Source organism: Schistocerca nitens, chromosome 5, assembly GCF_023898315.1.
Source record: "Schistocerca nitens isolate TAMUIC-IGC-003100 chromosome 5, iqSchNite1.1, whole genome shotgun sequence".
Classification (NCBI taxonomy): domain Eukaryota; kingdom Metazoa; phylum Arthropoda; class Insecta; order Orthoptera; family Acrididae; genus Schistocerca; species Schistocerca nitens.
Window position 1 is genome coordinate 82961132 of NC_064618.1, and position 17684 is coordinate 82978815.

Below are 17684 nucleotides of genomic sequence, written 5' to 3' on the forward strand. Positions count from 1 at the left end.
CATCCATTTAACGTATTGAAGCACGCTGACCATCACATGTTCGAAGGTCACTTGAACATTACACTGTCCAAGCGCCATAACTTTCAACTCATACAGGCCATCAGGAGTTATGAATACAGTCTTTTCCCAGTTAGCCTCATCAGCCTCGATTTGCCAGTAGCCCGTCTACATTTCCATAGTTGAGACACACTTTGCTCTTTTCAAGCAGTCTACGGTGTCATTGATGTGCGGTATTGGATAAACATCTTTCTACATGAATTTTTGCAATCATTAGTTGTTGATGCAGAAATGCCATGCGCCATGTCACCTTTCTGCTTCAAAAGGGCAAGAAGAAAGAGCCAAAGACTCTCCACTTCTCCTGGATAATCCATTGTTCAGCCAGTGAAATTCTATATGAGCACTCGCTAACTGGTGGATGATCGACAATGTTGGCACGGTGTTTTACAATGAGCCATTTCTCTGCCTTTTCTCCACTTCAGATTTGAAAGAATCCAAAAACTGAAGCAGAATGGCTGTCACTTGCTGACATTATTTCTCAGTCAAGCCAGAGCCTACTGGCAGTTTGATAGTATCTTCCTCCCTTGCATTGTCTGTAGTGGTAGTGGAGCACGGTTCTTCATCAATGGCATTATTCTGCCCTTTGTGGACTGGTTCAGCTTTCCCTATGTATATAAGCTTTCCCTATGTATATAAGCTTTCCCTATGTATATATGTTTAGGGATGAGTTGTGCTTGCTCATGACAATTAGCGGTCCAAAGTCCTCCTTGACCACCAACAATGCTTATGATTGTCACTGATAGGCAGACTTCTTTTGTAAGCCTGAATAGGTTTTTCCTGTTAACAAAAGCTTCATATTTTAACTTTGCATCTACAGTAATGACCGGAACTCCTCTTGTTGGTGATGGAAGGACAATAATGTCTACAATGGCAAAAAAACTCCCAGAGCAATCTTTATTATGTGTGTTTTTTTGCAATAGCTTCATCTGTCTCAAGCTCTGATCTTCCACAGTCAATGACTTATTGTGACGCTTGCAAGAAGTCCCACCTGAGAATACCATTATGACTACATTTGTTAAAATTTGTGTTCTTTCACTAATAGTAATTCTTGCAATACATGTTCCTGTCAGCTGGATATATTTTCCATTTGTGACCTTCAGTACAATTGCTTGCGTATCATGGAAATAGTGTTCTTTGGCTGACAAAAATAAGCATTCGACAATAAAAACAAAAAAGAGTCGACTAATGCCTGGACAGGTTGGCCACTGATTTACAGTCACCTTGGTGACTACCGTCCATGGAGGATTTGTATCTGTGGCAGCCTCACCTCCACTTTTCTGAAGTGTATGGCTAGACGAGTGTCTGGCACCTCTGTACAGCTACCAATTAACGGCTACAGCAAATTGGGGATCAACCTCGTCCAGGATATAACAATGGACTTCGTCCCACAGGTTGACAATAATTACCTGCAGCTGACTGGCATCAATATGATTGTTGTAATGCTTGAGATCTTGTGGCATAATAATACCAGACAATGTGTCCAGGACTTCCACAGTGAAAGCATACTGGTGTGTTATTTTCCATCCTATGAATTTCTACTCTTCTGCAGGGCACTATACTTTACAGAGGGGTCGGTTTTATCTGCACTGGTTGGATGCTGGGCTGTCATTTGATGATTGCAAACATGACCGGGCTGGCCAGTCCATTCTTCATGGTATGTTTGGCTGGTGGCAGAGATTGATGTTAAAGATCAATACAACTTTTCTTCAACATTCTCTACTACATCCTGACATAGGGTTGACATTCATGGCAGCTATCTCTTGTATACTCAGTACAATGTTTCTGGCTGCCAAACACTGCAGTATCTGTATTCTGTATGTAACACTGTGGTCTTGGGCTTTGTTCTTCAGCTTTTCTTCCACTAAACAGACTTGCTGCAGATTTTTGACAAACTTCTGTTCCCCCCCCCCCCCCCCCCCTTCCGTTCAGCTCAGAATATGTCCTAGCTGTTGAGTTCCTCGTCATTGTTCTCAAACCACTGCTGGGTTGTGACATTCAAGAAAAAGTAAACGGTTGCCATGCCATCCTACTTGCATTTGGAGACTGGGTCAAATACTTTTAGCCATTTTGTCAGGTCCTGACCAGCATCTCTGGAAAACACTGATGCATACCCAATACGCAGCTGACACTCTGCTGTTTTGTATACCAACTGTCTCCTGAATATACAGGTCTCAGTAACGATGTACTGCATGTCTTGTGGTTCCTGTCCATGTATGCTCTAGCCTAAATGGATCCAAGGTGATGTAGATATTTTGAAGTATCCAGCACCTCCGCACACTAATCCAAATCTGAAAGCCAGTTGTCAGTGAAATAAACAGTGTGCAGCTATTTATACAAACATTGAATATTCCAGAATGCTGCTATTTATATGAATACTAAATATTCCACAATATAAAAACATTACACATGTACGATATTTCAAAAACTTTTCAGAAATGATACTACATAACAAATAATTCCTGCCCATAAGGGTTGAACTGGCAACCTGCAGCAAACCATGCAGTGACAAACCACTATGCTACACTGCATACAGCACAGCTCACAGCACTACTGTCTGTCTCTGTCTCTCTGAAGTGAGCATGAGTGCTGCTGCTCTTCGCTGCTGCTCTTCACGTGGTCTAGAGTGGACTTGTGTTTGGATAGTGACTGTCATGCTTTCAAATTTACTGCATGATTAAAGTTACGAGACTGTTAGCTGCACTCCACAAGCTGGTATGTTTCTTTATAGTGCTTCTGTTTGATGAGTGTGTGACTTCGACTAACCTAAGACCTACTTGGAACTGTGCTTAACTAACAATTGTGTTACACTTGCAAAATGAAGTAGTCACACTTCAACTTAATTTCAATCAGGTACTATTGTTCATTAGTAAGGACAATTTAATCTCTTGTTACAGAATGCTAATACTTGTTCAACAAATGTTGACTGAACTTAAAGCCAGGTTACAATACGAGCAAAGCCATTTTTTACTACAACGGTATCACAATATACTCCATACACAGATATCCTTACGTATGCGAATGGGTGGTAATCACAGCAGAGCATCAAAACGAATACAGTGTGTATTCCTATACATCATGCTTAACAATCCCTTAGTTTTTTCATTATCAAAGAACCTTTGAAGGCAGAAGCATTGTCCCAATTAAAGATGGATTTCATTTTTCTTTTGTAATCCGACCTTCTTGCCACAGTTTTCTGCAGCTTTTAATTGGATTTGTCATAGAATTCTTCTAGAGAAACTGTGCCGCTATGACATAAGAGGAAAAGCTGTGTATATTATACAACCTTTGCTGAAAACAGGCAACAGTGTGTTGAAATAAAACATAAATCCAGTAATACAGAGAAAAATGTCTATTCTGATTTTCTGCACAAAATATGGAATAGCTCAGAGTTCAGTACTAGGATGTCTGCTCTTTATCTTGTATGTAAGACATTCCCATTGCAGCTAATGAGGAAGTTGTTATGTACGCCGACTCAGTAAAGGATTTAGGAAAAGGGAGCCAATGAGAACATGCTAATGGCAGGATGATATTTTAGAGAAAATAATCTATTGATTATCTAAAAAATCTACAAAATTTCAAACAATCTGAACTTACAACTCAAATGATTTTATTCTGGGTGTTGGAGATGAAGACCTAGAAGAATTGGACTGTAATAAGTTTCTGGGAATATAGGTGGAGAAATTAGTGACATTGGAGAACTACCTCGATAAGATCTGTTTAAAAAGAAGTAGAAATATATTTATAGTGAAGAAAATCTCCTGTACATTGGGAAAAGAAACCCTGCTAAAAATGTGCTATGGACTTATCCTTCCACATATGAGACCTGTTCAAAAAATTCCCGAACATTCATAATTTAGCACCAACGATGTGTTGGAGCGAAATGAAGTTGGCATCCCTGCACATGCCTATGTTTAATGTGTAACTGCTGGAAGTTTCATTGTTTTATGTCTGTTAGTTATTGTTCAGTGCTGTATTGAGTAGAATGTAGTGTCACACAGTTTGCGAATTTCGAGTTAGCAGAGTTAGAGGAGCAACGCATCTGCATTGAGAAAACCTTTCCAGAAACACATCAACTGATGCTAGAAGCCTACGGTTATGAGTGCATAAGCTGCACTCAGTGCTACGAATGGTTCACTCAAGATGACCCTCATTCAGGACACCCTTGAATATTTACTGATGGCACTCCTGTCAAGAACGTAAACAAAATTGTGCGTGCCAAACCGAAGACTGCTGTCCCAGAGATTGCAGAAATATGTAATATTTGAGTTGGATCATGTCATGAAATCCTGACACAACACCTTGGAATACATCAAGTTGCTGCCAAGTTCATCCTACTGTTCATGAGTCAAGACCAGAAAGACCATCATCTCACAATCTGTGAAGAGCTTTTGGATCACCAAATGAGAACAAGATAATCCTTGAGAGAATCATTACTGGTGATCAGTCTTTACAATGGGTTGGGGAAGGTTCTCCAAGACCAAAAGAAGCTCGACAGGTCACTTCAAATGTCAAAGCCATGTTGATAGTTTTCTCTGACTTTGAAGGATTAGTTCATCATGAATTCGTGCCACAGAGACAAACTGTTGATTGATGATATTATCAGGACGTGTTGCGACACCTGTGAGAAAATGTGATAAGGAAACAGCCTGAAATGTGGCGAGACAATTCATGGCTCTTGCATCGTGATAATGCACCTGCACATTCATCCCTGTTGGTGCGTGAGTAGAGCACAAGAAACAAAATCTCTGTGCTGCCTCATCCTCTGTACTCTCCAGACATGGCCCCTGCAGACTTACTTTTTATTTCCAAAGTTGAAAACCCTGTTGAAAGGATGAAGATTTGCAATGACAGACAAGATAAAACAAAATTTGAAGACAGTGCTTTGCATGATCCAGCAAGAGGTGTACCAAGACTCCTACCGAAAGCCGCAAATGGTGTTGGGAGCGGTGCATCAATTGTGGAGGAGAGTATTTCAAGGAAATCATGCACAACAAGTAAATGACAAGCATAAAAATTTCATGGACAAAGGTCTGGAATTTTTTGGACATATATATTGTACTGTATACCAACACAGGGAGGTGCAGCAGATGTTCATATTCAGAGAATTTCAAATCTCCAAAAGAAAGTTATCATATAAATAGCGAACTTAACACTACTGGAATCCTGGAAAAACAAATCTAATGAATTTCAAATATTAACAGTACCAAATTTGTACACAAATGAGATGATACTTCTTTTAATGGTAAATTGTACAGCACTTCTAAACAAAGATTTTCATGACTATAAAACAGTAACCAGAGAAAATTATCATATCTGCACCAAAATGCTGAAAATGAGAGATAGAGACTATAGTAAGGCTGTGAGCTTATTTTATAACTTACTGCCAGTTAGCATAAAGGAACTGAGCACATTCAAAAGAAAACTGACAGAACATATCATCTTTGGATGTTGGTACAAGATGTACAAATACTTGCAGGCAAATTAATAGAAAAAAAAAAACAAATTTAAAATTGGGAACTGTTAAGCACTTCTTCTTCATGTAGTTATCAACTTCCTGAGGAGGAAACAAAGGAAGACCACCAGGTGTAATGCTGAAAACACAGAGGAAGAGAATTTATAAACTAAGTGGGAAACAGTGTTAGCAAATGTGTTTACTAGTGCAAATATGATCTAAAACTTATTTTCAGTATTTGCAGTATGACATATAGATTGCCTTCTTTCCTTATGCCTTCAAGATTGTGTATGAATTAATGGAGACTGTTAGTGCTTATCATTATTACATATCACTGAAACAATTTTGTTTCTCTGTGTTTTGGCTGCATCTACAATATCTCGTTGCTACTAATTATATCTTACCATTATTATTACTGAAAAATGTTGTTTTTCTGTATCAAAGATAAATTTTGTATGCAATTTTGTTTCTTCTGTAAAAAAAAAAAAAAAAAAAAAAAAAAAAAAAAACCACTTGTAATATATATAATATATCTAATATCACTGTAAACTATTACGTATGGACAAAATAAACCAAACACTTTATTTTTTTTATTTTTTTCCCCCCTCTGTTGGAACAGAAGATTCGCACCATATTCACTAGTAATTGTTTTACTTGTTACATCATAAACAGCACTGAGAAATCTACCTGCTTCCCGAACAATAATGACAAGTGAAACTGACCTAATAACTTCTGGTACACAGTCTCTTATCTTCAATACAATTTATATCAACACTTTTTTTGACACACACAGGTGAACCCAAGTGTCACCCACAGTAACAAATTCGTGCACAAAATCAGTTGGATGCTTCTTGAAATGACTGTTCTATGTAATTTAGATGATAGGCAGAAATCAAGAGATGAAAGTAAGCTACCACCTTTAAAATTATCCTGTCTGTCAATGGAAAAAAAATACTTCACACAAAAAATAAAATGATAGACAAAGTAAAACAAAACAGAAAAACATTAAACACTAAGTCAATGAAACCAGTGAGCAAATGAAACTGAATTCCCAGGCGATCACCATGAAACAAAATGATAACATGTTGAAATCATTTGCCATCAAATTCAATAATTTCTCCCTCAGAGTGGCAGAAATCATTGCACTGTTAGCAACATATCAAGAACTAATGCACTGAATTTTGTTGGCTACAAACAGCATATTACTCTGACAGAAAGGATAGTACAGTGAAAAGACGAATAAAGAACCATCTGTTGTGACCTATTAGAGTATGACTGTTTTCTGGTGTATCTATTTTCTTTAATTGAACCACAGATCTCATCAGAGTTGATAAACTAAATGACAGTGTACAAACAGTTTACCATAGATGTGTACTTTCTCTCTGTTAGAAGATGAAAATGGTAGTGTTCATATGTAGCCTCTTGAGGAGTGCACTCTCTGAGGCGTAGAATTTCTTTTTATCATTTGTTGTAAATTCAGTGTTTATAGCTGAATTGGATGAGCTCTCTTTGTCTTCCTGCTTGGTAGGTATGCAACAGAGAGGGCAACACAGACGAGGACCAATTATTACATTTACGTGTACTTGCATGCATTGTGGAGAAGTATATGTTGCTCAGTCAGGCAGAGCTATGTCAGTCACGTTACCAGAACATGAGAGAAGCTGGAAACTAGGAAAGACAGAGTCAACAATGTGGAAGCTGTTTCAACAGATAAACATCCATGCAATGTAGACTGTTTTACATACTGATAAGAAGGGCAGAAATACGACACTACTGGAAATACTTGGACCCAATACACATGTGACATAATACATGGTCAGCACCTTAAATGACCAAACACAATTTCCTTCTCTTAAATTATGTTTCAGATATGCAAATGTTAGATTAAAATAGCAAACTCAACTTTATTTTTCATCTTTTGTTAAATGTAATGATTACTTCACAATACAAGAACTTGACTTTTCATTAATTTGTTGAATTTATGAGCAACATTAAAAAAGTAATATTTAGGTTTATAAACACACTTTGTCCCATCATTTTAGATATCTTTTGTAAGTAATGCTTGTGTAAGCAACAAATCATTTACCTGTGGTTACAACATACACATGTCACCTGACATGGGCTTAAGAAGCCAAATGCTGGTTTATGATCAAATAAATAACATTTTACGGAACATCAGGTGTTTCCTTTTTAAAGTCATTGTCATGTGTCAAGTGCAACCATAACATCCAGTTTATTGTTTCTTAAACATATATTTCAGTTAAAATAATGTGTTGCTGTTAACAGTAGTCAGGAGCCAAGGTTACGTACAAGAGCCTCACTCCCCATTGAAATGGAACAGACTGATACATATTATACTACATAATACATGGTCAGCACCTTCCACGCAGGCAGCAACAGTTCAGAGTACAGCATTCCGCTTGTAAGTTGTAACGGACTTCTACTAACAAGAAACAAATTATAGTTTTATTTACTGTGTGCATTTCGGATTAAAATCTTAAATTTCTTGGGTGGTTTGTCTTTGCTAGCCACAGATTTGCATTTAACTACTGAGTATCATATATTTCTGCCATTTGTTTTGCATCAGTCATTGGTTTTCATTTGAGTAGTCACTTACAACAACTGTAGAGCTCATTAATAGGTCAGCAGCTCTCATACAGGGAGCAGCTCTTCAGAGCACAGTGTTTCATTTCTGAGTTCCAAGTTTTAAATCACAGTTTATTCTATTGTTTCTGTGACTTTAGTATAGATAGCGATTGTGACTGCATGTTCAGATACAAGCTGAGTTGGTGAACCTTCAGCTGCAGCTCTAGGCAGTGCTGATTTTGCTCATGCCACTTGAGGATGTTACCAATGGGCACCGCTGTGGTGGGCTGGACATGGAGATGCGAGGTATGTCCAGCATGTCCCTCATGTTCCCAAACCAGTCCACTAGTGTGACCACCCTGAGCACTGCTCGCATTGAGGATAATCCTTCACCTGTAGTCGAGTGAGAGGTTGTTTCAAGGTGTGGGAGGCAGTTAAAGATTTTCTGGGAGGCTGATCGAAGGGCCTCCACGTTTATCCAACAAGCAAGTTTCAGGCACTATCTCTGGCTGACAGAGACCCTGAGCTAGTTGCAGTCGCTCACCTGTTCTAGAGGAAACCTCTCAATTCACAAGATGGGGGTATTCACAGTGGGTGGGTTTACTGGTACTTGGGAGCTCCGACGTCAGGCACATAATGGGGGCTTTTAGGAAAATGGCTGCCAAGGAGGGATAGAAGTTCAATGTGCACTCTGTGTGTACACTGGTAGGAGTCATTCCAGAAGTAGAATGAGAGCTTCCAGATGCCATGAAGTCCACAGGGTACAGCCAATGGCAGGTGGTGGCACATGTTAGTACTAACAATGTGTGTCACTTTGGTTCAGATGAGATTCTCTCTGGTTTTAGGTGGCTAGCTGAAGTGGTACAGACTGTCACACAAAAGCTGAGCTCACTGACCGACTGTGGACCTTTGGTACAAAGTCGAATGGAGGGTCTGAATCATAGGCTTAGATGGTTCTGCCACCGTGTAGGTTGCAGATTTCTCAAATTGCACCATAGTGTGGTGGAGTTTCATGTTTCGCTTAATAGGGCAGGTGTCCACTACACACAGGAGGTGGCTACATGGGTAGTGGGGGTCGTGTGGAATGGGCTGCACAATTTTTTAGATTACAGGGTCTCGGGAAAGTGCAGAAAGGGGTTCAGTTTTGAAGGGTGCAGGATGAACACATGAAGAGGCTACACATAGTAAAAATCAGTATTGTAGCTGTTCACTGTTGTAGCTGTGTTGCAAAAGAACCCGAGTTCCAAGTGCTAACAAAAAGCACTGACATTCAAATCGTTATATGTATCAAAACTGCAAAAGTTGGACATTAAGTTAAGCCAAAATTTTTACAAAGGACCTAACAGTGTTGTGGCGCATCTTTGTTGCTGTTAGAAGTAGGTTATTTCATAGTGAAATTGATGTATGGGTTAGTGTGGGCAGAGGCTATACTTGACAACCAGAATAATCTATGAATGGCTCCCTTTATCAACCCCCCCCCCTTCCCAAACTCAGATGACACAGCTGCTGAACAGTTCAAAGACAACTTAAGTCTCATCACAAACTGGTACCTCCACTCATATGAATACAGCTGGTGGTGACCTCAATATATCCTTGAGTTGTTGGTGAAAATACATATTCAAAGCCTGTGGTAGGTATCAAACATCATCATAAATTGTACTAAATACTTTCTGCAAAAATTATTTTGAGCAATTTGCTCAGGAGCCCACTTGAAGTGTAAATGGTTGTGAAAACATACTTGACCTCTTAGTAACAAACAATCCTGATCAAATAGTGAGCATCATGACAGACGAAGGGCTTAGTGACCTGACCACAAGGTCATTGTAGCAAGACTTAATACTGCAACATCCAAATCCACCAAAAGTAAATGCAAAATATCTGTTTAATAACATGAAAACTAAGAAGTAGATATCTTAGGTGTAGCGAAGCAGCCTAAAGCACTTAATAAAAGCAAGTCTTCCAGTCCAGATTAAATACCAAAAAGGTTCCTTCAGGGTTTGTTGATACAATAGCCCCACACTTAGCAAATATATATGACAACTCATTTCACAAAAGATCCATACCAAAGTACTGGAAAGGTGCACAGGTCATACCAGTACCCAAGCAAGGTGAGAAATTTGCTGAATTGCAGACCCATAGCACTAACATTCCTTTGCAGTCGGATTTTGGAACATATACTGAGTCTGAACATTATGAATTATCTCGAAGGTAACAGTCTATTGGCACACAGACATCACGGATTCAGAAAGTGTCATTCTTGTGAGACACAACTAGTTCGTTATTCGCATGAAGTAATGAGTGTTACTGACAGGGTATCTCAAATTGACGCCATATTTCTAGATATCCAAAAGGCTTTTGAAACCATTTCTCACTAGAGATTTCTAATCAAATTGCATGCCTATGGAGTATCACTTCAGCTATGCAACTGGATCTGAGATTTTCTCTCAGAAAGGTCATAGTAATCGATGGAAAATCGAGTAAAACAGAAGTGATATCCAATGTTCCCCAAGGGACTGTTTAGGCCCTCTGCTGTTACTAATCTACATAAATGATTTAGGAGATAATCTGAACAGTCCTCTTAGATTGGCATGCAACACAACAGTCACTGGCACTATAAATGCACATTTATCACTGGTGCAGATAGTAAAGAACTATGAAGACTGTAAACATAGTATAAAATTTATAAGTCCTATACATTAGACTAAATATATTTCTTGTTTCGTACAACCACTGATCCACCAACAACACAGCCAAAGGTGAAAGATTAAATAGTTATAGATGCGCAAATTTGTAATCTAACATTTACACACTTGGACATTAATTCTTTCATGCAATACCTAAAACTATTCAGATGACGCACAAAAATCCTAGGACTGGTGGAAGATCGAACCAGAGCCCTTTGGAATCATAGGCTGGCACTTTGCCACTGATTATCTGTTACGTCATGACATCTTAATTCATGTAAAAGGGTATTGCAATTTTGACAGCTTACAGAATATACCAATAGCCTGTAATTTACTGTCTTGCTGTATGCGTAAATACCCTTCCCAACATTAGAAACATTTAGACTCCCAAACTGGGGTTTTACAAAATATTATTTGTAGTGAGAAGGTTAAGAAGCCACTTGCACATTACCCTTTCTAAAATTTTCAAGAAGTTTGACAAAGGTGAAACTGAATGGAATTTTGACGATTTTTATTTATTTTGTTACCTTTCTTATACAGAGATTTAACCTCAGCACATTTCAGCCAGCAGTGAAATTTTCCAGTGATAAAAAAATATGTAATGATGTGGGCCCAGGCCAGGCCCTGTTGCTGTATTCCAGGTGCTTGCTGTCATGCAATGTTACACCTTGTAAACAGTTCTGGAGCCACTGGCTACCACTGACTGGAGGTCGACTGACTCTGCTCACATTTATGACAGCTGAGGGGCCATCGGCTGACACAGTGTTGTGAGGCAGTTGGAATGTCCAGCTAAACAAGGTTGATCCTTGCAGAGCCAAGTGGGCGAGAGATTGCAGATGTTCATTGCTCCCCGTCTGATGCCCATCTCCTGTGGGTGCGCAATCACTGTGTGTGTCTAACAAGAAAGTCAAAAAACTGTATCCAACACCATTGTCTGGCCTGCTTTTTCTATACCTGCATTCCAACTCTACCAGAGAACCCCATGCTCACACTGACCGACATCCCTTAGAACTGGTTAGTCACATAGTTTGTTATGTTGACAAAAACAGAAGAATACTCTTCAATTAGCTTTGTTGCTCTCACACACACACACACACACACACACACACACACACACACACACACACACACACACAGAGAGAGCACATGTGCACGTGAGAGAGAGAGAGGCAGAGAGGGGGGAGGGGGAGAGGGAGGGAGGGAGGGAGGGAGAGAGATGGGGAGACAGGGAGAGGGAGAGAGAGAGAGAGAGAGAGAGAGAGAGAGAGAGAGAGAGAGAGAGAGAGAGAGAGCGCAGGAGGTCCAGGAACACATTATTCATCAACAGCTTAAATGGCACACAGCTAGCTAAGGTTTGCAGACTAAATGAGGAGAAATTTTATTTTGACTGCTTACCACTGACTGAACTGCTGCCTCACTTGAATCTGGTGCACAAGCTTCCCCTGTGTCACATACAATAACTTCCTGTTCATTTTCTGGGCACGTATCATCAAACTGGGGCAAATGGTTGCTCACCTACAGACATTGGATAGGATATTATTTATTTATTAAAGTTCAAATTTAAATAGTTTAAAGAGAAATTCAAACAACTAATGTTACCTGGATATGGCTGAAGCTGATGGGCGACTCTGATACTTTGCTCCATTAATAAAAATAGATTAAACTTAGTTCACTAATTTAAATAAGGCTACAATTTTTATGTGAAAAACTAAACTTATCGGCTTGGAATAAACTGATTGGAATAGTAATTGACAAGCAGCAATTAATGCAAAATGCAGATGTCATTTTAAAAAAACAGGCAACACTCGTGAAACAAGTTTCATTACTCATTTTAAAATAAAGTAAAATAAAAACAACACAGTATACACAGTCTTCCCAAAGGCCACTACAGTGCTGCTATATGCATCGTGATTTTGCAGTTTCGAGTTGACAGCGACTAAAAAGAAGTCCATGCTGCCCACAAGTCACCTAACTTTCAAAACAATTCCTTTATTTCCTGCAGCACTCAGTGAAAGTGCTACATTGCAGTGGACTCACCAACAAAAATAGTGCTGTTTTTGGTAAACTGAAGTGCTACTACCATCCAAGGTTGTGTTTAAATGATTTTAATGAGTTAACAAGTACAGAGGAACCACTCTGCCTAAAGTAATTCACCCCTGGAATTATCTGAAACTTAACCTCATGAACAGAAATAAACATGTTGTTATGATGTACAGTATAGTAAATGAAACAAGTTACAATGAGCGTAAATTTAAACAGATCTTACAATAAATAACAGGATACAGAATAAAATAAACATACTTACTTCCATAAGCCCTCTTATTCTTAATTCTTCTGCTACTTTCAAAACTGAACTGAAACGCTCAGCAGTCACACTTAATTCTCCTCTGTAAACGAATTCTATGACTGACTGGATGTCTTCCACACACATTTCGCTGAGTATTATGATCGGATGGGCATCTTCCACTCCTGAGAGAAGCTCCTAATGAACAACAGTACAATTCAGTGATCTTTCACGGTCAACGAACTTATATGTGGACCTAGTGTAGGGGCTAATATCTTACATGGAAATATGGGCTGCAGGCCGAAAGAACTATCCTGTGTGCATATATCTTCTGCCCTTCAGCGCACAATGTGACATCAACCAATGATTGAGCTTGCAGTAAATGTAAAAACACTTCTGCCAGATGATCTTGATAATTGTTCCACTTTAGGCAATAATGTTCGGGTTTCGCGCACATTTTCGAAATTATTGTGGCATTCGCTGCATTGTAAACACCATTGCATCTAAATTGACATTCACCTATTCACGTTTCTCAAACATTGATCTTAAGATGTGCTCTTAAGTGGCGCTGGTAATATTTTCTTTGAGAAAAAACATATTTTGGTAAATCTGTCGCTATGTGACAAACAAGCAGGCCCCGGTATATAAGCCGGTTTAACTCTAGTCACTGTGTGGAAAGACAAGAGTGGGAAGGGAGTTGAATTAAGGTAGTTGGCTCATATTACGCCTTTATGAACTTAGCCGACAATCACAGATGCGGAATGTATTCAAATGTGAAGGGCGACAGGAAATATACACTGACTATAGCATAAACATTTTTCAAATAACTCAGACCACCCCTTGGCACAAGCTTGTAATTCGGAGCTTACTCATGTGTCTTCAGTTGCTCGTCCATTTTACGACACTTTTATTATTTTCCAGAAGCGATGTAGCCGTGTGCTTATTTACTTATCGATTCAAAAAGCGAATACACATATCTCACGTCCGTAAACACAAATATTTATTTATAAATCGCGCTGAAACTCAATAAACTATAGGAACGATGGTGAAAATAATTACTTCAAAGATGGTCGACATGTTTTGCAAGAAGGAACGACCATGATTTGAACCGTCTGTGGAAGTAAGTTCTGTTGTTTCACAATTGTAATTTGAAAGAATAAAGACGTGATTGCAGAGACATAAACATGTTTGATCACACTGCTCGACAAAATAAGACTGGCACATAACGACAGAAATGTTGTATTACGATACTGTGTTAGTTTCTTAAAATGTGGTGGAAGGACTCTGGAATTGAGGAGAAATCGTTGCTTTGTTTTACATTTGATTTCTGTAAAGGAAGTTTATCGTGCTAGTGAGAGATTAATTAATGTACCACGTATATACAAAAAAAACCTTCGAAGTCCTTGTAATGCATTATCGAATGCTATGGCGGTGGTGTATGTTTGCGACTGAAGCATTATCAAACTGTCTCATGTTGTGGGTTACATTACTAGGCCAATTCTTGTCATTATTCTAGTAGTATTTTTCCCTTTGGTATTTGGTTTCCGTTACATTGCTAGACTATTTGTCATTTCTTCTAAGGTCAGTAAGAGCTTCTCATAACCAGTCTCCGCGCTCTGATTGGTTCAGTTAGACACTTACACAAGATGATCAGCCGTGAAATGTAGAACATCACGAATGGTTGTTTCTCCTTTGAGTGCTTTACTCAGAGTTGTCGTTCTGCGTTATAATGTATATGGTGTTAACATTTACTGGCAAACATATGCAATAAAGTTTTGGTCAACTACAGCTTATCTTCGTCTGCTGAAGAGATGCAATGTAGTAGTCAAGCAATAACTTTTTATTTTTATCAAGCTCGAACACCAATCAACTCAAAACGCAAGTCAATGCAAAGAATACTAATAAAAATCAAAGAGCAAAGCAGATCGCCTGTGCGCTCGTCGACGCAGAATAATGTAGCGTTTCTTGTGCATTCATAGGTGTTCTGGCGACTCCCACAAAGTTACTGTAATGTTCGAAGAGTAATTGTTAAACATGTGAGCAGGCCGTAATTATAGCTAAAACTGAATAAGTGTTCAAGCACTTTTTGTAGTTGTATTCCGCGGGGCGGTGGAATGGGGGGGGGGGGGGGGGTCGAAAGTTGCTTCTGGTTTCGTATGTGTTGAGTTGAGCCAAAAGGGAACGGAAGGAAGACGTAAAGATGGTCAAGCAATTTCAGTAACCAGTAACTACATAATGAAAGAGAGATTTGAAAGTGCAGGTATTTCTCTAGTCTGTCAATAACTAGGCTTCTACATCTACATCCATTCTCCGCAATCCACCATACGATGCGTGGCGGAGGGTACCTCGTACCACAACTAGCATCTTCTCTCCCTGTTCCACTCCCAAACAGAACGAGGGAAAAATGACTGCATATATGCCTCTGTACGAGCCCTAATCTCTCTTATCTTTGTGGTCTTTCCGCGAAATGTAAGTTGGCGGCAGTAAAATTGTACTGCAGTCAGCCTCAAATGCTTGTTCTCTAAATTTCCTCAGTCGCGATTCACGAAAAGAACGCCTCCTTTCCTCCAGAGACTCCCACCCAAGTTCCTGAAGCATTTCCGTAACACTTGGGTGATGATCAAACCTACCAGTAACAAATTTAGCAGCCCGCCTCTGAATTGCTTCTATGTCCTCCCTCAATCCAACCTGATAGGGATCCCAAACGCTCGAGCAGTACTCAAGAATAGGTTGTATTAGTGTTTTGTAAGCGTTCTCCTTTACAGATGAACCACATCTTCCCAAAATTCTACCAATGAACCGAAGATGACTAACCGCCTTCCCCACAGTTGCCATTACATGCTTGTCCCACTTCACATTGCTCTGCATGTTACGCCCAAATATTTAATCGACGTGTCAAGTGCTACACTACTAATGGAGTATTCAAACATTACAGGATTCTTTTTCCTATTCATCTGATTAATTTACATTTATCTATATTTAGAGTTAGCTGCCATTCTTTACACCAATCACAAATCCTGTCCAAGTCATCTTGTATCCTCCTACAGTCACTTCTACCATGTAGTTACAAATGAAGCAGTATTATCTTTATCACTCTGTATATTTTTTAGGAAATAGTTTTTGCTTGCCCTGTAAAATTAAACAGAATGGAATTTTGAGTTTCTCATTGCCTACCATTGATTATAAAAATCACTGACAGGAGTCTCGAAGGCTTCCAACAAGAGACTCCGAAGAATGACTGTAAGAAATCTTTGGCTGCCTTCCCACCCAAGGCTTATCAGTTTGGATGGCCTACAATAATCCGAGATACTTGCTACATAAGCATGTGGCCAAATTGCCCTACCTGCTCAGATAGTCTTGTGTGAGGAGGGGACCCTGGCAGTTGTTAGATTCGAGTCTTCCATACTGAGATACCTGATCTGAATTAGTCAGTGTGTTTGCTTAAATATTTTTATTAGTTTTTATTTGTTAGGGCATCAGTGTGAAAAAAGAAAGGTTTAAATTGAGGAAATAAAGGTAACAAGGTCCGAGTACTTGAGATGGTGACTCATCAATACACACATAAACAAGTCTGAGAATGTTGCTAGTTTTCAGAACAGTTCTCCTTCAGAGTAATGGAGCGGTACAGCTACATTTTCCCATCCTGCTGATTCGACTACATTGTGTTGCCACTGCAGCTTGGTTTCAATGAAAGAATGAAACTGATTCGGTCTTTTATAGTGAACGTGGCTATATTGTGACATTTATCTGCCATCACTGTGTGATGCGTGCAGTAGTTACTTTATATGGTCATCATTAAGATCAGGTACTTTCAGTGCAGTCTCAGTAGGTCAGGCTTGAGAATGAACCAGTTGGTGCAAAACTATTTGCCGAAATATATTCACTGCAACTTTGACAGATTTGTAATAAATGCTTCATGTAATTGTTTCAGTTTATTGAACTCTAGGCTCTGATGAGATAGTGTTTATGAGAAAAATTAATACTTTAAAATTGCAGCTCTCCCAATATAGCCAGCATAAAATTTAATTTTAGATATAAGGGCAAAGAGAAAAAACATGATTCACACATGGTTAATACTCTGAAACCATTGAACTATTACTGTCTCAAAAAAAAAAAAAAAAAAGGCCACCAGACTGAATACATGTCTTGATGAGATAACTAGTGATGTACGTGGATGTCTTGGTAACATAGGACCTTTGCCTTTTGCGGGCAAGTGCTCTACCATCTGAGCAACCCAAGCACGACTCACGCCCGGTCCTCACAGCTTTACTTCTGCCAGTATCTCGTCTCCTCCCTTCCAAACTTTACAGAAGCTCTCCTGCGAACCTTGCAGAACTAGTGATGTACGCAGAGACTGATGTTACAGAATTAGGAATACTAGATGATGCAGGAATGTGGCTTAAAAAGGAAAATTCAGCTCTCAATACTACAGAAAGATAAGTGACACATAGACTTCTACAAGAATACAATGTAAACAATATGATAGACCTGTTAAAGGAAATGAATTGGTCTCATATAATGGATGGTAATAAAATGATTGGTAAATGCTTTTCTGTTTTCCTAACAGAGTTTAAGTACAGAGTAGAAAAGATGTGCCCTGCTGTAACCAAAAAACATAGTG

General features: G+C 39.1%; 1 protein-coding gene across 2 annotated transcripts in view; it reads right to left on the bottom strand.

The window, feature by feature from the left end:
* The window catches only part of LOC126259639 (protein bric-a-brac 2-like), a 114547-nt gene extending 100399 nt beyond the window's left edge, over positions 1-14148 (bottom strand). Inside the window, exons 1-3 of one of the 2 annotated variants that reach the window (XR_007546541.1) lie at positions 13344-14148; positions 13085-13261; positions 12175-12294 (exon numbers count right to left, since the gene is read on the bottom strand). Coding sequence is in view for 1 of the 2 variants with exons in the window: in XM_049956566.1 (XP_049812523.1) it covers positions 12175-12294; positions 13085-13261; positions 13344-13520 (474 nt within the window). In the remaining variant the exon portion in view is untranslated. The remainder of the gene's footprint in view (positions 1-12174; positions 12295-13084; positions 13262-13343) is intronic. The other variant, XM_049956566.1, reaches the window with a different exon arrangement.
* Positions 14149-17684: the final 3536 nt, after the last annotated feature.